This window comes from Apodemus sylvaticus, chromosome 20 (assembly GCF_947179515.1).
Source record: "Apodemus sylvaticus chromosome 20, mApoSyl1.1, whole genome shotgun sequence".
Lineage (NCBI taxonomy): Eukaryota > Metazoa > Chordata > Mammalia > Rodentia > Muridae > Apodemus > Apodemus sylvaticus.
In genome coordinates, this window is record NC_067491.1 from 1,102,151 (window position 1) to 1,125,443 (window position 23,293).

Consider the following 23,293-nt stretch of genomic DNA (forward strand, 5'->3'; position numbering starts at 1 on the left):
ATTTCTGAGTTCCAGGACAGCCTGGTCTACAAAGTGAGTTCCAGGACAGCCGGGGCTGTCTTGAAAAAAACAAAATAAAACAAAACAAAATTCAGAGTTAACAGCATATTTAGTTTGTCTCTGCAGGGTTTATATGACCCCAGCCCCTCACTGGGGGATTCTAGGAGGCACTCCATCCTGACCACGCCCCCAGCTCCATACTGGGGGAGTCTATGCAGGGCTCCACCCCTGACCCTCATGGCTTATCCCTGTCTTTTTTTTTTTTTTGATATTTTTTTGGTTTTTTTTGGATTTGGTTTTTCCGAGACAGGGTTTCTCTGTGTAGCCCTGGCTGTCCTGGAACTTACTTGGTAGACCAGGCTGGCCTCAAACTCAGAAATCCGCCCGCCTCTGCCTCCCAGAGCGCTGGGATCACAGGCGCGCACTACCACTGCCCGGCTTGTTTTGCCTTTTTAATTATTGCACAAGTCATCTATGCCACACAACCTGTGTGCAAGTCGGAAAAGAGCTCCGGGGAGTGGGTTCAGATCTTCCTGCAGATGGCTCTTGGGGATTGAACTCTGGTCTGCAGACTTAGTAGATAACATTTCTACCCATCGAGCCGTCTTAACAGCCCATATTTGGGGTTTTTAAATATGATCTACTTTAGAGCCCAATATGGCTTAAAACTAACAGTCTTAGCTGGGCGGTGGTGGCCCACGCCTGTAATCCCAGCACTTGGGAGGCAGAGGCAGGCAGATTTCTGAGTTTGAGGCCAGCCTGGTCTACAGAATGAGTTCCAGGATAGCCAGGGCTACACAGAGAAACCCTGTCTCGAAAAAAAAAACAAAAACAAAAAAACAAAAAAAAAAAAGAAAAGAAGAAAAGAAAAGAAAGAAAAAAAACAAAACTAATGGTCTGTCTGCCTCAGCATTCCAAAGGCTCAGACTGTTGCAGGGTCCCGCATGCCTCCCGGAATCCGGTTCGCAGACCTGCTGAGATGGGTCACTGTGTCAGGATGTCCACAGCCTGGAGCCAGGGCAGAGAGAGAGAAAGAGCAAGAGGGCAGAAGCCCAGGGCTTGCTGCCAAGCCTTCGGACCTGGGACTCACGTGGTAGAAGAAAAAACTGATTCCAAAGTTGTCCTTTGACCCCTCTCCGCCACTCCCTCCAGATGTCTACAAACAAGCACACACACAAAAAACAAATGTCAGTTACACAAACTTAAGTAAACTTAAGATTAAGTAAGCATGGCAGCACAGGCTGAGACAGGAGGATTGTTGTAAGTTGGAGTCCTGCTTGAACTACTGTGTGAGACTGTCTGAAAATAAGAAAATGAGAAACACAGAACAAAAGGCAGGTCTTGGGGGCTCATGCCTTTAATCTTCTCCCTTGGGGGGGACACAGGCAGAACCCTGATTCCAGGTCAATACTTGGATGAGTGAGTTCTAGGCTTCAAAAACCAAACAAAAAAATTAGTAACAATTCTTAAGAGGGGGAAGGAAGGCTGCAGAGAGGATTCAGCAGGTAAAGGCTGAGCTCATCCCTGGACTAGGGAGGAGACTGAAGAGGTCACACCTCAACAAAGGGCCCATCTGCCTTAGCAAGGCTCGGGCAGTGAGCAATGGAAACAGAAATGATTGTCGCAGCTGTCCCCACCTACCCTAGAGGTTGCTCATGGTAAGGCCTAGCCCTAGCATGGGGAGAAGGCCTGAGCATCTCACCACACGGGGCAGAGGGTAGTTGTGAGGGTCCCAAAGGGAGCTGGAAGGTCTTAAGTCATGGAGGTGTTTTCCTCCAAGTCAGCTGGTTCACAACCACACCTAACTCCAGCTCAGGGGTATAAATGGCTTCAACAGCTTTGCTAGCAGCAGCAGCAGCAGCAGCAGCAACAACAACAACACACACACACACACAATTAAAAAAAAAGTTTTAACTTAAAAAAAAAAAGCATGTAGGTGTGGTGGCAGCAATACTTTTAATACCAGCAATTGGAGACAGAGGCAGGTGGATCTCTGTGTTTAAGGCCAGCCTGGTCTACAGAATGAGTTCCAGGACAGCCAGGGCTACACAGAGAAACCCTGTCTCAAATAAACCAAATCCAAAAAGAAATCCTGTGGGCTCCACGTGACATCTGAGTATTCTCTTCAAAGGACTTGGGACCCAAGGATGCCATCCCTGTAGACAAGTGCCAGAGACTTAAAGGACCCAGGGCTCGTTGTGGTCATGTATACCTGTTATTTATGAGGGTTTATTTACTTATTATATGTAAGTACACTGTAGCTGTCTTCAGACACTCCAGAAGCATCAGATCTTGTTACAGACGGTTGTGAGCCACCGTGTAGTTGCTGGGATTTGAACTCAGGACCTTTGGAAGAAGAGTCAGAGCTCTTAACCGCTGAGCCATCTCTTTCCCCCTGTTATTTTTTCACTTGGAAGGTAGAAGCAGAAGAATCAGGTATTCAAAGCTATCCTCAGCTACATGGTGGGTTTCAGGCCAGTGTGTGCTACAAGAAACCCTGTCTCAAAACAAATGCTAACTATGAGGTGGATGCCTGCCATTCATCTTGAGAGGCAAGCACTGCAGGTTCAAGGGCAGCCTGATTCCAGGCCATCCAAAGTCATTGAGTAAGACTCTGCCATCTACCTGCTTGGTAGCCAGCATCTGTACCCAGTGAGTCGGTGACACCTGAGGTGGATCCCTGGGATTCACATGCTGGAAGGCTAAGACCAGGGAAACTCGATCCTACAAGTCATCCTCTGATCTCCACAGATGTGCCATACTGTGGAACACATGAAGTTGTACGAAATAAAAAAGTGTTAAGAAAGAAAGATAACAGAGCCGGGCAGCGGTGGCGCCTTTAATCCCAGCACTTGGGAGGTAGAGGCAGGCAGATTTCTGAGTTTGAGGCCAGCCTGGTCTACAGAGTGAATTCCAGGACAGCCAGGGCTACACAGAGAAACCCTGTCTCGAAAAAACCAAATCAAAAAAAAAAAAAAAAAAAGAAAGAAAGAAAAAGAAAAAGAAAAAGAAAAGAAAAAAGAAAGAAAGAAAGAAAGAAAGAAAGAAAACTGTCTGACAACCAGAGGTGTCCACTTCAGTCTCTGTATCCCCTCTGATAGGAATCTCAGCTAGGGTCACCCTGTAGTCCCTGTAGCTCCTTTGGGTCTGTAGCGTGGTTCTGTATGTCATGGCTAATATTCAGTTAGTAATGAGAACACACCATGCATGTCCTTTTGGGTCTGGGTTCCCTCAGTCAGAATGATATTCTCTAGTTCCACCCATTTGCCTGCAGATTTCATGATATCTTTCTTTTTAACAGCTGAGTAGTATTCTACTGTGTAAGTGAACCCCATTTTTTTCTGTATCCATTCTTCGGTGGAGGGACATTTGGGTTGTTTCCTGTTCCTGGGTATTATGAGTAAGACCGCTATGGACATGGTGGAATCCATGCCCCTGTGGCATGGTGGGGAGCCTTTTGGGTATAAGCCCAGGAGTGGAATAGCTGGGGCTTCAGGTAGAACTGTTTCCAGTATGAGGAACTGACACTGACTGCTTCCCCAGTTAGGCATGGGGTAGCAGGCATGAGGCTTGGAAGTGCCCAACCACTGAGTTAGCCAAGGCATTTTAAAATTAACTGGTGTGTGTGTGTGTGTGTGTGTGTGTGTGTGTGTGTGTGTGTTTCCTTTCGCAGATCTGAGATAGCTCCTGGGCGGGTGCGCTTGGGATCTGTTGGGAGCACAAAGTGGTGTAGCCAAAAAAACCAGGGGTCATATTTATTATGGTTATATTTATTATTCATCATGGGTCCTTTCACCCGTGTCTGCTTTAGAAAAACATTTTTTCCCCTGTTTGCTTTAGCAAGACACTTTTTCCCTGTGTGCCCCAGCGAAACACCATCGGACATAACTGACTTTCCAAAGAGCCCAGACGCTCCCACTTCAATGCACAGAGTGAGCTAAGCTGGAGGCTTGGGGCACAGAGACTGAGCCACAGACCAAGCAGGGGCTAGACCCAGTCCCTCCCCCTCAACACACACACAGTAGATGTGCAGCTCGGACTTCATGGGGGGGTCCCTGACAAGCACAGAGGGACTGTCTCTCTCTGACTCTGTCCCCCCATCCTCCCTCCCTTAACTGGACTGCCTGGTTGGGCTTCAGCAGGAGAGGATGTGCCTAGTCCTGCTGGGACTGGATGGGGTGGTACCCAAGGGGGCTCCCCTTCTCAGAGAAGGTGAGTGATGGAGGGAAAGATTTGTAAGAGCAGGACTGAGAGAGAGCAGGGAGAATGTAGTTGTTATTTTTTCAAAGCCTACTTTGTTGTTGTTGTTTTTGTTTTTTTCAAGACAGGGCTTCTCTGTGTAGCCCTGGCTGTCCTGGAACTCACTCTGTAGACCACATTGGCCTCGAACTCAGAAATCCGCCTGCCTCTGCCTCCCAAGTGCTGGGATTACAAGCGTGCGCCACCACCACCCGGCTTTCTAACCTTTTTTTTTTTCCTGCCAGAAGTTTTTTTGTGCCTTTCTTTTTATGGAGTCCTGACAAATGGAGCTCAACTACACAGTGTTGGGTGGACAAATACATGCATTTTGTTAGCGAAGAATCCGTCATCACATGTCCTTTCACGTGTTTACCCCAGTAAAACACCATCCAATACTACTGACTTTCCAAAGAACAGCAAGTTCCACTTCAGGAGAGAGGCTTCAGTTGGGATGTAAAGTGAATAAAAATTAAATTATTGGAAAACAATAATGAATTCTGTTTGCCTATTTGCCTAAATGGATGACCTCGTTTGGCCTCAGTGGGTGGGGGTGTAGGGATGTGTGGGGTGCCACCTAGAGGTCCCCTCAAGGGGGGGAGAAATGGGGTAGATACTGCGTGAGGGGGCACTGGAGGGAGAGGGAGGTTGATATTGGGATGTAAAATAAATAAATGAGAGCCAGACGGTGGTGGCACACGCCTGTAATCCCAGCACTTGGGAGGCAGAGGCAGGCGGATTTCTGAGTTCGAGGCCAGCCTGGTCTACAGAGTGAGTTCCAGGACAGCCAGGGACTATACAGAGAAACCCTGTCTTGAAAAAACCAAAAACCAAAATCAAAAAAAAAAAAAAAAAAAAAAAAAAAGTAACACCTTGGGCTGGAGAGATGGCTCAGCAGTTAAGAGCACTGACTGAGCTTCCGAAGGTCCTGAGTTCAAATCCCAGCAACCACATGGTGGCTCACAACCATCTGTAATAGGATCTGATGCCCTCTTCTGGTGTGTCTGAAGACAGCGACAGTGTATATATATATAATAAATCTTTAAAAAAAATTTTTCTAGGGCAGTGGTGGCACACACCTTTTATTCCAGCACTCTGGAGGCAGAGGCAGGTAGATTTCTGAGTTCAAGGCCAGCCTGGGCTACACAAAGAAACTGTGTCTGGAAAAATAAAAACTAAATGAACAAAAAAAATTTTTTTAAGGCTTGGCCATTGTAAAATACTACCTTATTGCTGGGTGGTCATGGCCAAGCTTTTAACTCCAGCACTCAAGAGGCAGACACAAGCCAATCTCTGTGAGTTCAAGGCCAGCCTGGTCTACCTACGGAGCAAGTTCTGGGACAGCCAGAAAAATCAAAGATGAGAAAATTAAAGAAAGCAGGAATTGGCAGCTGACAGCTGTGAGTGACGCTGGGAAGCCTCGGAGCCTGCACGAAGCAGAAGCTTCTGACGGCTGCCGGGTCGCAGTTGCCTAGGCCCCTGCACTCTAGCCACCTGACACCAGGGCAGCAAACAAGGGCTCCTGGTCAGTGCCTGGGGCCAGACTGTGCCGAAGTGGGTCCCCCTCAGCTCTCTGCTCTGCAGCACTGTCAGGGTGGTGGCCAGAAGTCCCTCCCCCTGACTCCCTGGCTCTTTCCAATTGGTGTCCTCAGCTGTCTCTGGCCACCTGTTCCTGTCCATCACAGGCTACCCCTCTGTCCACTATCTTGTCTCTCAAGCCCAGCTCGGAGGCTGTAGGGTAAGAGGGGTTGTGGGGGAGACCTGGACAGAGGTGTGGGTCCCTGGAGCTGGGTGCGGGAGTCTCTGATGTCCATAAGGGTCCCCAGTTCTTGTGACTCTCACCCCCCTAAACACACACAGGTAGGGGCCAAACTCTCTGTGTCTCCTGTGTTTTGGCTCCCTTCCCCCATGTTGAAAACCCTTCAAGGTTTTGTCATTTTCATTTTTAAATTACATTTTTTTCTTTTATTTTTTGGCGTCCACGGAGGCACTAGGCAATAAGGTGCATGTGTCGTTGTCAGAAAACAACCTGAGGACTCTGTCTGTCCTTCCAGCTGTGGGGTGTGGGTAAAGGGGATTGAGGGTTGAATTCAGAGCATCAGACTGAGCCGCAAGATCCTTTACCTGCTGAGCCATCTCGCCAGCCCATCCTCTCCCTGGTTTTAAAGTGTTTTGGCATAGGGGCACAGTGACACGGACAGCCAGAGGCCATGGGGCATCCCCTTTACCATAATAAGCTAGGTCTTGTGTCTGGCTTCAGTGCAGCCTCTGGTCTCAGTTTCTCCATGTGCCCTATGGGAGAGGGGCAGGGAGGCTCCGCAGTTCTCACAGAGAGGGCCGGTCAGGCCAGGCTGACGGGGCTTCAGCCGCCCCTCCCCAGCCCCAGGTCATGAGACAGTCAGTGCTAGGGGTGGATTGTGGGAGCAAAGGCCTGGGGAGTGGCTGGGCTGCCAGACTCACCCATCCTGCTGGCTTTACATACTGGATAAAAATAGTTGATGGCCTCAGAGTACATGCGCCTGCCCTGGGAGCAGGGTTCCCAAGCAGGCCTTTGCATTTATTACTGTGTGGCCTTGAGCAGGCCCCGAGCCTCTCTGAACCACGTCTTAGTCTCTTGCCCTGCTGATGGATTCCGGAGTACTCCAGTGGCTGGGCTGTGGGGAAGGGGTCTGGAGGCTCTGCCGAGGGCATGTATAAAGACAGAGACCACATCCTGCCTCCCTTCCCATCTTCCAGTCTTTATGACAACCAGAGGCTTGGAGGATCTGGATGGGGGCCTGGGCAGCTGCCTCCCCAGTGATGACCTCCCGTTCCTGGAGGAACCACCCTCAGGCCGGCGGCCAGACGGCAAGGCTCGAGGTACTGTGACTGTGGAGCGCCTGGCAACTCAGCTTTGGAGACCAGATCTGGATTAGAACCCACAAGGAGACATACTGTGTCTTTGTACAAAGGTGTCTCTGAGCCCTGTGCCCCTTGTCATCTGGATGGGAGGCTGTGATCACTCGTCTCCTGGCAGAGTGGGGGAGGAGGGACGGGATCCCTTAAGGGATGGGACACAGCCCACTGTTTTACCTACAGGGGCATCCAGGCTGGCGGACTCCAGTAGCTGGACCCACGTGAGTAGCTGGGTAGCAGGGATGAGCTGAGCAAAGACGTAGTTTTCTCTGGTTCTCTTCTCCCTCTCTCTCTTTCCTTTCTTCTTTCTTTCTTTTTTTTCTTCTTTCTGAGTTAAGGTCTCATATAGCCCAGGCTGTCCTCAAATTCAAACCTCAAGGATGACCCTGAACTCTGAGCCTCCTGCCTCTCCCTCTTGACACCACACCTGGTTTATGTGATGCTGGGGGCGGAGTCTGGGCTTCCTGGATGCTGGGGGCGAGTCTGGTCTTCTTGCATGCTGGGTAAGCTAAGCTATTGCCTATGGTCCTTTAAAAAATGTTCCCCATTTTTATTTTATATCTATGGATGTTTACTTCTTTTTTTGTTTGTTTGTTTTTGTTTTTGTTTTTTTTTTGGTTTTTTTGGATTTGGTTTTTTTTTAAGACAGGGTTTCTCTGTGTAGCCCTGGCTGTCCTGGAACTCACTCTGTAGACAAGGCTGGCCTCTAACTCAGAAATCCACCTGCCTCTGCCTCTTGAGTGCTGGGATTAAAGGCATGCGCCACCACTGCCCAACTCAGCCTGCTCTCTTATAGAACCCAAGACCACCAGCCCAGGATGGCACCACCCACAAGGGGCCCTCCCCCCTTGATCACTAATTGGGAAAATGTCCCACAGCTGGATCTCATGGAGGCACTTCCTCAATCCTTTCTCTGTGATAACCTCAGCTTGTGTCAAGTTGACACACAAAACCAGCCAGTACAGGATTTATGTATATACATATATACGTACATTTGTACATATGTAATATATAATGATTTCTCTTTGTGTCTGAACCCATGCACAGCATGGGTCCAGACACCAAATCTCCAGACTGTCTTCTCCTTCCACTAGGTGGGTTCGGGGGTGGGGGTGGGGTGTCCAACTCAAACTATCGGGTTTGTGGGTATCACAGTTACCCACTGATGACTGCATAACCACTGAGGACTGCAGCTCCAGATCGGATGTCTGCTTCAGACTTCTTCAGGCATGAGGAACACATGTGTGCAGGCAAAACACATAAAATAAAAACAAGATAGAAGTAAACAACCATAGACATAAAGTAAAATAGGGAACAATTTTTAAAGGACCATAGGACCAGCATGCAAGAGGCTGAGCTGTTTGGGCTCCTCCGTTTTGATTTTTAGAGACAGGGTCTCGCTTTGAAACTTGGGCTGAGCCGGGCGGTGGTGGCGCACGCCTGTAATCCCAGTACTCTGGGAGGCAGAGGCAGGCGGATTTCTGAGTTCGAGGACAGCCTTGTCTACAGAGTGAGTTCCAGGACAGCCAGGGCTACACAGAGAAACCCTGTCTGGGGGAGGGGGGAGGAGGTGGCGGCCCACAGGACGTCTGGACTGACACTCCTCGCGGACTGTCGCCCGACGACACCCTACAGGTCCTTCAGGGCTCGGTCAATACTGGCGCTGGGAATTCTGGACCCAAGAAGATGGAAAAAGAGGTCGCTGGCAAGGAGAGCCCAGGGACCTGCAGAGCCGGAACAAGTGGGTTTGCTCAGAAAGGGGGAGGAGGCGGGGATGGTCTGCACCCTGGGATAGGGTAGGAACCACAGGCGACAGGCGGATCCATGCTCATCCCTCAGGCCCCCGAAGCGTTCCTGCGCGTAGGAAGCCGCAGGCTGCGCCTCCCCAGCAGCTGCCTCCGCCGCCGCCAAGCGAGGACGACCTGCCCTGGGGAGATCTGACGCTCAACAAGTGCCTGGTGCTGGCCTCCCTGGTGGCCCTGCTGGGCTCTGCCCTCCAGCTATGTCGGGGTGAGCTCCACAGGACAGGGGCTCCACAGGGCTCGGGGGCATGCCCTTTAACCTCGCCCAGGCTGTGACTCTTCTGTTCCTACAAACCTTATGCCCAAGGTCTCTTCCCCTATTCCTGGAACAGCTTGTCTACCAGCCTGTGAGGCCCATGGTCACACCTAGTTCCTAGCTTTATGGTGTCTACCTTAAGTTTTCACAACCAGGCCTGGATTCCAGATATTCTGGCCTTGTCATTCATTCACTCATTCATTCATTCTTTTGTTTTGATTTTTTTTTTTTGTTGTTGTTGTTTTGTTTTTGATTTTTCAAGACAGGGTTTCTTGGCCAGGCGGTGGTAGCGCACGCCTTTAGTCCCAGCACTTGGGAGGCAGAGCCAGATGGATTTCTTTTATTTATTTATTTATTTTTAAAGATTTATGTATTTATTATATGTAAGTACACTGTAGCTGTCTTCAGACACACCCCAGAAGAGGGCATCAGATCTCATTACAGATGGTTGTGAGCCACCATGTGGTTGCTGGGAATTGAATTCAGGACCTCTGGAAGAGCAGTCGGTGCTCTTAACCGCTGAGCCATCTCTCCAGCCCCGGCAGGTGGATTTCTGAGTTCGAGGCCAGCCTGGTCTACAGAGGGAGTTCCAGGACATCCAGGGCTACACAGAGATACCTTGTCTCAAAAAAAAAAAAAAAAAAAAAAAAAAAAAAGAAAAAGAAAAAGAAAAAGAAAAAGAAAGAAATCCGCCTGCCTCTGCCTCCCGAGTGCTGGGATCACAGGCCTGCGCCACCGCCCCGCTCCATTCATTTATTTTGAGACAGAGTCTCATGTAGCGCTAGCTGGCTAGAACCCAAAATATGTTCAAGGCTGGCCTCAAACTTAGAGAGCTCTGCCTGTCTCTGTCTCCCTTCCTCCCGAATGCTGGACCGCGTGCCACCACCACCATCCAGACCCAGACCTTTGGTTTTTTTTTTTTTTTTAAGACAAAGCTCTCACGACCTCAGCCTCTCTATGTGGCTCCGTCTGGTCTCCTGACCCTCCCTGCTTTGACCTCCCTAGATCTAGGATGGTCTTTGTTTTGAATTCAAAACCTCAGGCCTGGCCTTTGTTTTGAATTCAGGTCTCCCTTTACAAGGCCCAGGCTAGCCTGGGTCTCATGGCAATCCTCCTGTCTCAGCATTCCTCCAGCCAGGGTGACAGACCTACAGGACTGAGCCTGGGCCTCCTACTCCTTCATCACAGCAGGGATCTACACCTCATCCTGGAGCACCCACATTATTGCAGCTGGGGGCGGGGGTGGGGGAGAGAAAAAAAGAGAGGGGTCTCTAGGAGGAGGCTGGGGTACCCCAGCGGAGTTCTGGGGGAAGGGGAAGGCAGAGGGGGGTGGCTGTATCCATTCCTCCGCCTCAGACTGCCTGCCTTTCAGACGCTGTGGCTGGGGAGGCGGTGGCTGCCCCTCAGCAGTGGGTCCCCCCCAACTCTCCACCAAAGAAGGAAGCTTCGGCAGCGGTAAGTCTTCCTTCAGTGATCCCCACCTGATGGGGCTGCTCCCCAGGGGAGGAGGAGGATGCTGTGGGCGCGGATCCCAAGACCCCACTTTATCTCTTGGCAGCCTAAGCCTCCGGTTTTGGTGCCCCCATCCGGGCCTCCTCAGCCGAAGCCTGGGCCACCAGCATCCCAGGCACAGATGCAGGATGAACCTGAGCTTCCCGGGAGTCCCGAGGCTACAGAAGCCCAGGTAGAACCTGGAGGGACCATCTTGGAAGCCTCTGGGGAGGAGAGCGCACCCCTTGAGGGCCGAGGATCCCTGGAGAAGCCACGGAAAGAGAAGCCAAGGAAAGGGGAGAAACCGAAGAAGGAGAAGCCGAGGAGGGAGGAGAAGCCGAGGAGGGAGGAGAAGCCACAGGTCTTTAGGGAGCACCGCCAATCACTGCCACGGAGGCGCTGGGAAGTGCGGGAAGGAGGCGGTCGTCCATGGAGGCGGGACTCCAAGGACCTCGAGCACGGGAAGCGTCAGGCCTGGGCTCCCCTGCGACGGCACGACCGAGATGAGCGGCCCAGTCAGAAGCCCCGTGGAGGGAAGGGGCGTGACTGATCTTGCCTGGGTCCCCTGCATGAGTCCGGTGTCCCCTCCCCCTGTAGCACCAGCAAATAAAGGCCGTGCTATGACAGACACATCATCTGCTCCTTTGTGGCTGGACCCTAAGGATCGAAGAGATGGGGATAGGGCCGGTGAGATAGTGGAGGGGGAGGCTCTTGCTGCCAAGCCCGACCGCCTGACCCAAGCGGCGAAGGGAGGGAATGAACTCCGCTAAGTTCTGCCCTCTACCCTCGGTCTGTGCACGGTGCAAGTGCGGAAGCGCGTGCAGCCAGGCCTGGTTTGAAGTCCCGATCGATCCTCTTGTCTCCACCTCCAGAGTGCCGGGATGACAGGTGCGCGCCACTACACCTGGCTGTTTGGTTTGCTTTTAGAGATCTGAGCGCATGTAGTGTATGTTGGGAAGTTGAGCCATTTCTCCAGCTCCCGTGTTCTTGTTTTTAAAACACTTTTGTTTTGTAGTTCAGGCTGACTTGAAGCATTTCTCCTGCTTCAATTTCCTTCAGACCAGACATCTCTCTCTCCCCGCCACACATAACAAATTAATTAGCTAATTAAAAAAGTGATGGTCCAGAAGTTAAGCCCCACCCAGCTATGGGGAGACAGAGACAAGCAGATCTCTGAGTTCGAGGCCAGCCTGGTCTACAGAGAGAGTTCAAGCTCTCTCAAGTTCAGCCAGGGCTACACAGAGAGATCCTGTCTTGAAATCAGAAAAGTGTTAGTTAGACAGACAGAGCTCTCCCACGGAAAGGGCTGGGTGGGAAGGACTCAGGCCTTGCAATACAGAAGGGAGGTTGGCAGGAGTTTCTTCCACCCACAGACACCCCAGCTGAGTGTTTGCTGATCTTTATTGGGGCACTGACTGGGGTCGGGGGTTGGGAGGTGGGTGTAGGATGGGCGTCACCGGCAGCCGCACTCAGTGGCCACCATGTTGGGCACGTGGTGCGCACTGATGCGCTCCTCGGACAGGCTGATGAGTAGCTTGCCCGCATAGGCAGTGGGCACACAGCAGGGCAGGCGCCCCAAAGAGGCCCCGCGTGCCTGCATTTTTAGGAGCAGCACAACATGGTTCCCATAGCGCGGGTTGCGGTCAGACTGCGGCCACGCGCAGGCGCCTTGGCAGTTGTTGGCTTGGTAGGTCTCCGGGATGAGCACTGAACGCTCAGCGCGCAGGTCTACGCTCAGCTCACGCAGCGCGCAAGGCCCGTCTGTCCCTGTCCCCGCGCTGCGCCCCGCCCTCCCACGGCCTTCCCGCCCACGCCATTCGGCGCGTAAGCCCTGCAGCGCCTTCAGCAGCAGCAGCGCGCGCAGCGGGTCCCCGGCGCTGCGGGAGTCGTTGGGGCACAGCGCCAGCAGGCGCGACAGCAGCGGGGGGGCTGTGGGTGGCAGGCCCGGGAGGTCCCGCAGCTCTGAGGCTGCAGCCTGAAGCTCCACCGCTACCCTGCGTGCCAGGCTCGCTGCCCAGGGAGCAGAAGCGGGGCCGTGCAGAGGCATTGGTTCCCTCACGGTGGCCGCAGCAGGTGAAAGCAGCAGTAACAGGGGTTCCTCCCCATCGAGCAGGCGCCCCAGTGCTGCGGGGTCTGACAGGTTGACCAGGCCCTGTGGGAAGCTCGCCAGCGCACCAGGGTCCAGGGCCAGACGTGTGTTCGAGGTCCGGGTCAGAGGTCCACGCAGCGCACGAACCAAGCGAGTGAGGGTCTCTAGGAAGGGGTCGGCGCTGTGTGGCAGGTCCTCAGGCTCCAGGGACAGCCTGGAATAGAAGGAAGTGGGCCAGTTATGAGCACAAGAGGCTGTGGGGGGCCTCTATCCCCTCCAACTTCCTAGGTCCTCCTCCATCTCTGTGCGCACCCGGGCTGCGGGAAAGGCATGGTGTCCAGCTGGCCATGTGCTGACTGCGGTGACGCCTCGGCGGATGGCAGCAGCACCAAGGTGGGAGTCATCCGCGTGAAACAGCGGGAATCAGAGCCAAATAGAAAGGCCTGCAGCTGAGCAATGCTCAGGGCGGCACCTGTAGAGGGTGGGCACGCGCGCGCTGGCTGAGGGCGGGGGCTTAGGGCAGCTTCCTTCCACACAGTTCCTCCCCTCTGCCAGGACCTACGCTCTCTGCTTGGTTGAAGGGTTAGGGCGAGGCCTGAGCCGCTCCAGGCGCCCGCTGGGAAGTCCACGGTCAGCACCAAATAGCGGGTGTCCCGAGTAGGGCAGAGGTTCTGTGGACACAAGGACTCAATCAGCTGCCCTGGGGAAGATGGTCAGGCTACAGGCACCATCCCTGCTGGGGACAGACTCCCAGGTGTACTCTAACCCCACCAACCGACTTCCATTTGGTACAACCTCTCCCCCAGCTTTCAACCAGAGGGCTGTTGGGGGATGGGCCCATGCAGTCTCTGGTACCTGTGTGCCCTGCAGTCCAGCCCCTGTGACCGTGACCTGGGGGCCCGGTCCAGGGTACAGCACTAACAGGGCCTGCTCCCAGCGGCTGGCTCCCCCAGGTGGAGGCTGTTGGAACTTCAGCAAGAGCTTGGGCTCCCATATCACTGTGGGCAAATATTGGTGACAACTGAGTCTCTGAGGCCATTAGCTTCTGTCCCTTAAGGCCTGTCCTACAGAGACTCCCTCAGCTGGCCTCTAACTGGGGATCTTCTGAGGCCATGTAGGCCTGAGGGACTCTGACCCGAGGAAAGGACAGAGCAGCTCCGCTGTCACCTGCCTGTCTGGGAAGCTGTGATCTTTGGGGTGTGTCATGCCATCTTGCCCACTACAGCTCCTGAAAGGGTGTACAGGTTCGGCCTGGCAATCTAGCGAGGGACCCCCCCCCCCAAGCTTCTGCCCAAACCTTGGGAGGAGCCTCAGTCCCAAGGCAGCACAGGCGCTGAGTCTGTCACGTACCTTCAGCCAGATGTAGGACTAGCAGCTGCTGTTCCCCAGTCTCCCCTAGCCAGGCCCCAAGGCGCTGCAGGGCAGGCAGGGCAGCCTGGGACTCAGCACTGCAGACTCCGAAGGTGGCCAGGTCTTGGGGTCCCCAGCGAGACCCCTGGACAGCCTCGAGGAAGGCATGCTCATAGCTGCCCAGGCCCCCCACAACCCCAAGGGCTTTGCCTGTGCGCCCCTCTCCTCTCACTGTCACAAGGCATAAAGGCTCAGGGGGGCTGCTGGGAGGCCAGAGCCCATCCTCAAGGAAGACGAGGCCCCTGGTGTTGGTGGTGAGCTCGTCAACCTCCTCAGCCTGTAACACGGCCCCCAGAGTCACCAGCAGCAGTGCCAACCGAGAGTGCTGTGGCCCCTGCATGGTGGTACAACAAGGTCTGGGCTACTCTCTTATATGTATGGCTGAGCGGGGTGCTTGGGAAGGACACCCCTATCAACTCCAGAGGTGACCTTGGGGGACAGTGCCTGGTGCTCTGCATGCCCAGCAGGTGGGAGGTGGCCTCTCAAAGGGCTCTCTGTCCTCAGGGCTGGGCCCACAACTGCAGAAGCCAGAGCTGTCCTTGAGTAGCTCCCATCCCCTGGGGAGTCCACCTGGAGGTCCCCAGGTCACCATGCCTTCAACAGACACAAGCAGTACACACCCATTCCCACTACCAAAAACACACTGCAGACAGGGAGACACGGGGGAGGCTGTTTAATAGGCAAAGGACGGGACAAAATAGAAAACCTTCCAAGGACTGGCCGTGGGAAAAGACCACACAGACAGCAGAGGCTGGGGGGGTGGGGGGACTGCTCAGTTGCCTGGGGGAGGGGGAGGCATGTTCCCAGGGCCATCTGAGGGGAGTGGGGGCCTTAGCATAGGGGGCATAGGGGCAGGGTGCACCCCAGGATTTGAGGGGTGAACCCCTGGAGGCTGAGGGTGGACCCCTGGGGCAGCAGGGTGGACACCAGGAGGAGGCTGGGGGTGCACTCCTGGTGCCTGGGGGTGGATCCCAGGTGCTGGGGGGTGTACGCCAGGGGCTTGAGGGTGGACTGCAGGAGCAGGTGGGTGCACCCCTGGAGCCTGAGGATGAACTCCAGCTGATGGAGGAGGGTGGACCCCTGGAGCTGGGGGATGGACCCCTGGGGCTGGGGGGTGGACTCCCGGGGCTGGGGGATGGACCCCTGGAGCTGATGGGTGCACCCCAGGGGCTGGTGGGTGTACCCCAGGAGCTGGGGGATGGACCCCAGATGTTGGTGGATGGACCACTGGTGCTGGTGGGTGTACCCCAGGGGCTGGGGGATGGACCCCAGATGTTGGTGGGTGTACTACTGGGGCTGAGGGGTGCACCCCAGGAGCTGGTGGAGGCATCTGGGGAGGTCCAGGGGGCCCAGAGGGAGCAGGCCCAGTGGGGGGCATAGGAGGGAGAGGCAGGCCACCAGGTGGAGGTGGGGGTAAGGCGTCTGGGAGTGGTGGGCGAGGAGGCAGTCCATTCATGAGCGGGGGCGGGGGCCGCTTGACACCTGGGGGTCCTGCTGGGAGGCTGGGAGGGGCTGGGGGCTTCTCCATCTTAAAGTGGAACTGAAGAAAAAACTGTAGGGGGAGGAGGGTGGTAAGTGACTGGGGCAGGGCCATGGGGGTGGGCGTGGGGGAAGTGCCCATGCAAGGCCTGTGGACCTCACCTGCTTGGTCTCTCTGTTCCAGTGGGTCCAAAACTTGCCCTCAGCCTTGTCAATCTCCCGGCTCGGCACCTAAGGAGGGAGTCAGAGGCTGCAGCACCCCAAAGGAGGGGCTGGGATAGACAGACACCAGAATCTAGCTGCTCCCGCTGTCCTGCAGGGTCACTACCTTGAAGGCAATGGTCTCATAGGGCTCAGCAGCCATGAGCAGGTACTGCCAGCGGCGGTCTGGGGGCTCGATCCTCTGCTCATAGGCAGACATGAAGCGGTGGCGTGGCATGATACCCTCTGCAATCTCAGGGTAGTCAATCTGTGGAACATGCACAGCAGTGTTGGCACATCCCCACCCACCCACCCACCCACCGTGTGTCCAGTCCACCCATGACTGGTCGGTCCCACCTCACCTGGAACAGCAGGCTCTGCTGGCCCATCTCTGTGTCCCTCTGCTTGGTCACTGCAACAGAAGGGACAGGGCTGCCATGTGCTGTGGTGCACTGGGTGCACAGCAGAGCAGGCCCTCAGTACAAGGCCCGGCTTCTCTGCCTGAGGCCACATGGCTAGGACCTAAGATGGGGCCAACGGCCGGTCTCGGAAGAGCATGGGCAGGGAAGCGCTGTGTCACAGCTTCCTGGATCCTGCCTCTCTTCCTGTCCTGCATGTCCAACAGGGATGATGCTCATCAGCACCTGCGAGCGCTCAGCAACACTAAGGGAATGATGTCATGAGGACAAAGAAGGCGCTGTGTGTTCTGGGGACAAGGGTGTATCCAGTGCCGGGCCTAGGGCCCATTCACGCCGCAGCCCACAGCTGTGGGCAGGCTATCACGCGTGCTCACTCGGGCACACACACACACACACACACACACACACACACACACACCTTTGTAGCCAGGGCGGCCAATCTTCACAAACTTCTTCACCTCCACCTTGACCTTCTCCGGGGCAGGCTGGGCGGGGGCTTCTTTGGCCTCCTTGGCAGCTCGCCGGGCCCTGTAAGCAGACGCAGGTGCTTGGGCCTTCCACCAGCCACCAAGGCCAAGCACCCGGAGCCAGAGCCCCTCCCCAAGCAGGGCAGAAGGGAGAGTCTCAGTTCCACCACTGTCCTTGCCCTTGGCTCTGCTCTGTCATGAGACAGTAAGGCTAAACGTCGGGTGGGGGCAGGGGTTGAGGATGCAGAAGCCAGCGACGTTTCCCCTGTCCTCCCCTCCCCATTTGCCCAGCCCAGAGGTTTCCCTCCTGAGTAGCAGTGTTGTGGTCCTGGGGTAGCAGGGCTGTAGGGCTCACAAGTTAGTCTGATGTTTCTTCCCTTGGGTGTGGGCCAGGTAGCTCCCCTGCAAAGAGAGAACAGAGACAAGATGCTGAAGGGAGGGAGGCAGTAGCTGCCCCTGGCAGATCACTGTAACAGCGCGGCTGAGAGCCTGCAGGGCATCTCAGTGGCTGTGGCTGCACGTAGGAGACCTGTGACTCGCCACAGTACTCAGCCCTCCCCAGAAATTTCTCTGTGGTTAGAGCAGCATACACTGCAAAAGTCTGTAGCGCTGAGCCCACTCCTGGGGACGGGCAACTGTCTGGAGAAGCTCCCATTAGAGGCCTGGGGCCTAGGACGCCACTCAGCACCACTCCACTGCCAGCCAGGCCAGACGTGTCCCACCCACTGCTGATCAGTCTGGTCCTCCAGCAAGAGGGCTGGGGAGACAACTCCCAGAGTCCTCTCCCCTCCAGAAAGAGGGACAATAGCCACACCCCCTCCCTGAACCCCCAAAATACAGAGGCGACTGTGCTGCTGGCTGGCACCCATTACTATTTGTGAGAACATTCATAAAGTGCGCGCACGCGCACACACATACACACACACAAAAGGATAAAGGGTAGCTGGTGCCCAGCCAACCCGTGCTGTTGTGGTTTAGAGGACCAGCTGGGGACACAGGCAGGAACATCAGGAGTGCATGGGGCCAGCCAACTCTACACAGTGAGCCCCAGCTAGTCAGCGCTGTACAGTGAGATCCTGCCTCTAGGACTGTTTACCTAGCATGCCTAAGCTCTGGGCTGAGCTCTGATCTCCAGAACTGAGGAAAAAAAGGAATTCAATGAACCCAGACCACTACTGAGTGAGCAGCTGGCTCTGGGTGGCAGGCCTACCAATGTGGCCTCACCAGTGCAGAACAGTGGAGAGAAAGCAGGGCAGATACCTCATTGTTATGCAAAGTCAGGCAGAGTTTGCACTCATAGGATCCCAGGTGGTTCTTCATAAAATAAGGGTCCTAGGAATGAATTAATACACTGTTAGACTGCAAAGCCTGGCCCCATGAACCAGGGACTAAGGCATGCTGAGAGCCCAGCGGGTGTGGGGGATCTTCCGTGCTCCCCCACCTTGTTGATGTCAATGGTTTCCAGGGCCAGTTGGCGGAGGCGTTCTCTCCTGTCTCGGTTGCTCTCAGAGGAGGAGGCCACGCCCCCACTCCCAGTTTTGCCTCCAGGTCGGTGTTGAAAGTCCATGATGCAGCCTGGGTGCTATAGGGACAGGAAGAAACCTGGGGAGCAAGGGCGACTAGGGTCAGAACCGTGGATGATGCTGGGCCACACATGGATATGTAGATGGGCCACAGGGTGGCCAGCAGGCAGGCCACCCCTTCTCTCAACTCCTGACCCTCCCAAGAGCTAACGACAGCTAAGCCACCTCTCCCTGATTGTTTCTCAATGTTACTATTATTGAAAGAAGGTTCTCTAGGTAGCCTTGGCTATCTTAAAACTCTCTACGTAGATCAGGCTGGCCTTTGTAGGTATTAAAGGATACACCCTTCTCCACCCTAAGAGTGGCACGTGGAGTATTTGGTACCAAGGGTCCACCTTTGAGGCTTAACCAAAGCCTCCGGGCAGGACACTTTAGACTACTCTGTGTCTGCCCCCGCCCTTGGTTTAAACTTATAGGTAACCCAGGGACAGCGCCCAGGAGACAAGTGGAGGGAGTCCTTGTCATCACTGCTAGAGCTTCCTGCAAATGTGACCAAGAACCTTGAGGGCCAGGTACCTAGTTACTACAATGTCATCAGAGTGTGTCCGAGGCAAACAGGACACCAACATCACTGGCTGTCAGGGAGGAAGAGACTCCAGAGGAGTGGCTGAGAGATGAACACGCAAGTACTGGGCAGAGCCAGCCTGTTGGATGTTTCATACTCAATCACACAAGCCTGAAAAGAACATCGTCTACATCTTCAAAAGTTACCAAGAAGCACATTCCCAGAGATGAAATGGGCCAGATGCAAGAGCAGAGTCTAAGGGTGGCAGCATGGGCTTCTCAAAGTAACAGGGCACTCGCAGCAGCAGGATGGAAAACCTCTTTAACCTCTGGCAAAGACAACTTCCAAGAACACAGGCGTCTGTGATGAGCCTTCCCAGGGAGACTAGGTGTCCAGCCACACATGTGGGGGTGCAACTCAAGGGTGGAGCACTTGTCCAGCATGCATGAGGTCCCCTAGAGGTGTGTGCTTAAGGTCGAGTGTGTGTGGGTATTCACTGCAAAACTGCAGTTAGTTCATGAGCTTTGGCGGGAAAACAAACAATGGGACAAAACTGGCCCGGGTGAGTACTGCTTGGGTCTGTAGATGGAGCACAATGTTCTGCAAACTCATCAAGGAGCTACGTCCTCAGCCCACCTACAGTCCCCAACCTCAGGAAACACAGAAAGCATGGGGCGTGGTAGTATACACATATCATCTCAGATCTTTATCTTAGACGCCAAGGTAGGAAGATGGTTAGGTTAGGGTTAGAGGCCAAACTGGGCTGTGCAGTGAGATCCTGTCTCAAATAAAAGACTTAAGGGTCCTGGGAAAGCTGGCAAGATGACTTAGTTGCTGATCACAACCGCAAGAAACTCCAGCTCCAGGGAATCTGACATCCTTTTCTGGATGACATCCTTTTCCTCATATACAAAGCTCCGCACAGGCACATCAAAAGGAAAAAAGATCTTTAAAAACACAGGGAAGGGGTCGAACACCAGCATTTATCTGCTTCCCGACCACAGGTGCAACGCGGCCACCACAGCAGACTGCACCTTCATACCGTTAGCAAAAATAAACCCTCGCTTCCTTAAAACAGCTAAGTGTGCGGGCATACGCTGTAAATCCCAGTACGCGGGAGAAGGCAGAAAAGCATGGGAACGTATGTGAGCTCGAAATCAGGCTAGTCCACACCGAGCTCCAGGTCAGCCTCAGTTATGTGGTGAGACCCTGTCTGAAATACATTAAAAGTTGTGTCGATGACTGGATGGGCCAGGACGAATGGATGGGAGCTGTGCGACCCCACGGGCTACCGCAAGATTACAGATGAACGATCAATAGGGACAGCAAAGTGGTATTTGTTAAGGTAATGGTCTGGGAGGAAGCTTGGTCCAAGGACAAATCACTTTTAAGTGCATATACCGTTATCTTTTGATCCCAGCAATGGTCCTACTCCGGTGGGCAGGAGCAGTAGTCGCCAGGCTCCGACTAATAATGAGGGAAACTGAGGCAACTAAGGAGGTCAAAAGACACTCCCAGACCCCGAAACACCCTGGAGGCCACAGACGCGCCACACAAATCCGCGATCACACCACGACCCAACGGGCCTCGTGAGAGCGCGCTCTCCGGGCGGGCGCGCGCCAAACCTGAGGAAAGAGGGCGGCCACTGCCACTCCCCGTCCCGCCCCCGCGCCCTCGCTCCCACTTCCAAGCCTCACAGACGATGCAGCCGCCACCAACAAACCGTGTAGCTCCTCACCAGCACCAAGGCCTCGCTACTCGAGCTTAATTTCCACGAAGGCCGCGGTTTCTCCGTGCGCATGCGCACGACCGACTAAGCAATCCCTTCCGGGAGCAAATGAGGCGGAGTTTCATGTGTGCGCATGCCCAGCGGATGGACTTCGGCTTTGGGAGGCTAGAGGAAAAAGGAGCCCCGAGGCACGGAGTGCGCGTGTGCACTGCATTGCCTACAAAGTCTCGTTTCGCTCTAAGTCTAGGGGAGCTGACTATCGCGACAGGTGGAAAACATTAGGGTTCACGGCCCGGGAAGGCGCTTCGCTTATCGTGGAGTGCTACCAGTCTAACGTTACAACTCACGTTTAGTGTATCTGACGGTTACTTAAGGGCGGGCCATTTCCTTCTTGTCCGACTCAGTTCTACTGCGCGGACCCACAAGCTTGGACCGCGCAACAAGCCCGACAATGCGCAGGCGCAGTAGCCCTGTTGGGACTGCCGAGGTCGCTCCCTGAGACTTTTGTGGCGCTGACTGCGGCTTCAGGGAGGACGGCGGCCGAGAGGCAGGGCGCGTTTTTGTTCGCGCGGATCCCGGCGGCGAGATGCGGTACAACGAGAAAGAGTTGCAGGCGCTGTCTCGGCAGCCGGCAGAGATGGCAGCTGAGCTGGGCATGCGAGGCCCCAAGAAGGGCAGTGGTGAGCCCGTAGGGGCCGCGGCTGGGGCTCTTGGGCGGGCCGGAGCGGTTCCTGGGTGGGCGAATAAGAACACTTCCTCGCTGACGACCGCCCTGTGCCTGCAGTGGCCAAGAGGCGGCTGGTGAAGCTGGTGGTCAACTTCCTCTTTTACTTCCGCCCGGACGAAGCCGAGGTAGGGGCGTGGGGGGCGCGGGGGACCCGCGCGGCCCGGAGTCCGGCGCTCATGGCCGTGTCTCGCGCAGCCCCTCGGAGCCCTGTTGCTGGAGCGCTGCAGAGTGGCCCAGGAAGAGCCGGGCGGCTTCTCCATCAGTAAGTACTCTGGTCCCCACTGTTTGCACCCCGGACTCTGCTCCGCGCCCCCGATCCCTTTTACTCCCGTAGGAGCATCCGTTTGTCCTGGATCTCACGTCCGCTGATGGCCCAGGACTGGCTCAGCTGTCACTCAGTGCCCACTGGGTCTGGTTCTCGTCTTAAGTTTCTTCCCCGACCCTCTGCCCGTTCCCAGCTGAGAGAGGTGCAGCCTGCGAACTTGGTGTGTATAGCAGAAACGGTCTCTGCCGCCTTCTCTGCCACAGGCGGCGGGGTGCGGGCAGAGCTTTAAGGCCTTGACGCGGCACTTGTCAGCCTTCTTCCCTGGCGAGAACTTTACAGTACCTTGTAGAGATTTGGCCATCATGTGTACCGCTATCATCCAGTAGGGTTCTCTATCTGTACTCCTATTTTCTGCTTATTGCACTCGTGTTTTGGGGTGTGAATATGCCAGTAAGGCCAAAGGAAAATTCGTGTAGTTGGTTCTTATCTTCCACTATGTAGGTCTCCATCATGAAACGTTGATTATCAGGCTTGGCAGCAGGGTCCTACCTGCTTGACCACAGTCCCACCTGGGACTTATTTTTAAGCTATACTGACTGGCCAGCAAGCCCTAGGAACCCTTCCGTTTCTTTGTTCAGCACTGAGGTTACAGGTGTATTCGTTCCGCTCTTTGACATGAATACTGGGGTTACATGACAGGCACTTTAATAACTGAGCCATCTCCCACAGCCTTTTTCCATTCAGTTTAGGCACAACCCTAATGGCCTTAGCCACTTCTATTCCAAATAACCCAACTATTTGTGGGTTCAAGAGTCAGGATTCTGGGGGACAAAGCCAGCCCGTGACAGGCAGAAAATGGCTTGCTGTTAGGACAGGAGAAGGTGCAGTTTGAAACCCTGGTGAGAGGAAGCTGGGATCTGTGGCCAGCAGGTTGTAGACAAACTGGACACTGACCAGAGGTGGCTCCTTTCCTTTATCCCTTTCCAGGCTTCGTGGAAGACCTCAGCAGGAAATATCACTTCGAATGCTGTAGCCAAGAGCAGTGTCAGGAATGGATGGAGGCTCTGCAGCGGGCCAGGTGGGCTTTAGGAACTGCTGGGAGCTGGGTGGAAACATGGGGGAACGTGACCAGTGAGCCCAGCCTTTTCCTCCAGCTACGAATACATGCGACGGAGCCTCATCTTCTACAGGAATGAGATCAGAAAGATGACTGGCAAGGTTTGTGGGGCTGGAGGGGTTGGGGCAGCTTTTCCTGGCCTTGCTCACAGCCACCATACCCTCCACAGGACCCCCTGGAGCAGTTCGGCATCTCTGAGGAGGCCAGGTTCCAGTTGAATAGCCTGCCTAAGGATGGGCGGACGGCTTGTATTGGCTCCCAGTTAGATGTGTTGGACTAACTCTCTCTGGGCCCCTGGCTACCCTGGGAGGTGTTTTCATTGGTTTAAATACATCTGTTCAAAGGTCTAGAGGTGGTGGCAGGGTCTGCAGTCCTCGTTCTTCATGCCATCTCCCTGCCAACACCCCTTCAATGTCCACATCCAGGGACTGTGCTTGGCACAGGTTCCCTGCCCAGTGCCAGATGAATGTATAATGCTAGATAAAGCTGTGAACCCCACTCCTGCTGATAGAGCCGGCTATGGGTGCTGGCCTTCAGTGCTGAGCCCGCTCTTTAATAAAGGTACCTCTTTTTTGAGCCACATTGGAGTGAGTGGAAAAGAGGGGGGAGGGACACAGGCTGA

General features: G+C 54.6%; 4 protein-coding genes across 8 annotated transcripts; 2 read left to right on the top strand and 2 right to left on the bottom strand.

Moving 5' to 3' along the window:
* The first annotated feature begins 6,977 nt into the window (after positions 1–6,977).
* Positions 6,978–11,240, top strand: Jsrp1 (junctional sarcoplasmic reticulum protein 1). The gene is made up of 6 exons (XM_052165639.1): positions 6,978–7,095; positions 7,315–7,352; positions 8,767–8,872; positions 8,971–9,141; positions 10,562–10,644; positions 10,748–11,240. The coding sequence occupies exons 1-6, from the start codon at positions 6,978–6,980 to the stop codon at positions 11,228–11,230; spliced, it is 999 nt and encodes a 332-aa protein (XP_052021599.1). The 3' UTR covers positions 11,231–11,240.
* An 839-nt stretch (positions 11,241–12,079) lies between these two features.
* On the bottom strand, positions 12,080–14,550 carry Amh (anti-Mullerian hormone). Its single transcript, XM_052165641.1, has 5 exons — positions 14,120–14,550; positions 13,625–13,767; positions 13,332–13,440; positions 13,082–13,241; positions 12,080–12,983 (listed from the first exon to the last, which is right to left on the bottom strand). Exons 1-5 carry the CDS (start codon positions 14,517–14,519, stop codon positions 12,134–12,136), a joined length of 1,662 nt encoding a protein of 553 aa, XP_052021601.1. The 5' UTR covers positions 14,520–14,550; the 3' UTR covers positions 12,080–12,133.
* Positions 14,551–14,835: 285 nt separating this feature from the next.
* Positions 14,836–21,007, bottom strand: Sf3a2 (splicing factor 3a subunit 2). Of its 5 annotated transcripts, none has more exons than XM_052165636.1 (9): positions 20,910–21,007; positions 18,187–18,347; positions 18,006–18,077; positions 17,101–17,147; positions 16,697–16,806; positions 16,222–16,271; positions 15,987–16,127; positions 15,821–15,889; positions 14,836–15,731 (listed from the first exon to the last, which is right to left on the bottom strand). In XM_052165636.1, exons 2-9 carry the CDS (start codon positions 18,310–18,312, stop codon positions 14,952–14,954), a joined length of 1,395 nt encoding a protein of 464 aa, XP_052021596.1. In that variant the 5' UTR covers positions 18,313–18,347; positions 20,910–21,007; the 3' UTR covers positions 14,836–14,951. The 5 variants fall into 5 exon arrangements, with proteins under 5 accessions (XP_052021596.1, XP_052021594.1, XP_052021595.1 ...); XM_052165634.1 differs by lacking the exon at positions 20,910–21,007 and adding an exon at positions 20,572–20,653; XM_052165635.1 differs by lacking the exon at positions 20,910–21,007 and adding an exon at positions 20,557–20,646.
* A 133-nt stretch (positions 21,008–21,140) lies between these two features.
* Positions 21,141–23,251, top strand: Plekhj1 (pleckstrin homology domain containing J1). Its single transcript, XM_052165640.1, has 6 exons — positions 21,141–21,242; positions 21,347–21,414; positions 21,485–21,551; positions 22,542–22,632; positions 22,709–22,772; positions 22,841–23,251. Exons 1-6 carry the CDS (start codon positions 21,149–21,151, stop codon positions 22,949–22,951), a joined length of 495 nt encoding a protein of 164 aa, XP_052021600.1. The 5' UTR covers positions 21,141–21,148; the 3' UTR covers positions 22,952–23,251.
* Positions 23,252–23,293: the final 42 nt, after the last annotated feature.

Excerpts from the sequence above, each read along its gene's own strand:
- Jsrp1 (XM_052165639.1), top strand. The coding sequence starts at position 6,978 with ATGACAACCAGAGGCTTGGAGGATCTGGATGGGGGCCTGGGCAGCTGC. Across the intron at positions 8,873-8,970 it reads GACCTGCAGAGCCGGAACAA|GCCCCCGAAGCGTTCCTGCG; the intron begins GTGGGTTTGCTC and ends CTCATCCCTCAG. Across the intron at positions 9,142-10,561 it reads TGCCCTCCAGCTATGTCGGG|ACGCTGTGGCTGGGGAGGCG; the intron begins GTGAGCTCCACA and ends CCTGCCTTTCAG.
- Amh (XM_052165641.1), bottom strand. The coding sequence starts at position 14,519 with ATGCAGGGGCCACAGCACTCTCGGTTGGCACTGCTGCTGGTGACTCTG. Across the intron at positions 13,242-13,331 it reads CCTTCAACCAAGCAGAGAGC|GTGCCGCCCTGAGCATTGCT; the intron begins GTAGGTCCTGGC and ends CACCCTCTACAG. Across the intron at positions 12,984-13,081 it reads ATGCCTTTCCCGCAGCCCGG|GCTGTCCCTGGAGCCTGAGG; the intron begins GTGCGCACAGAG and ends CTTCTATTCCAG.
- Sf3a2 (XM_052165636.1), bottom strand. The coding sequence starts at position 18,312 with ATGGACTTTCAACACCGACCTGGAGGCAAAACTGGGAGTGGGGGCGTG. Across the intron at positions 16,807-17,100 it reads AAGAAACATCAGACTAACTT|GGCCCGGCGAGCTGCCAAGG; the intron begins GTGAGCCCTACA and ends GTCTGCTTACAG. Across the intron at positions 16,272-16,696 it reads TGGCCGCCCTGGCTACAAAG|TGACCAAGCAGAGGGACACA; the intron begins GTGTGTGTGTGT and ends CTTCTGTTGCAG.
- Plekhj1 (XM_052165640.1), top strand. The coding sequence starts at position 21,149 with ATGCGGTACAACGAGAAAGAGTTGCAGGCGCTGTCTCGGCAGCCGGCA. Across the intron at positions 22,633-22,708 it reads GAGGCTCTGCAGCGGGCCAG|CTACGAATACATGCGACGGA; the intron begins GTGGGCTTTAGG and ends CTTTTCCTCCAG. Across the intron at positions 22,773-22,840 it reads TCAGAAAGATGACTGGCAAG|GACCCCCTGGAGCAGTTCGG; the intron begins GTTTGTGGGGCT and ends TACCCTCCACAG.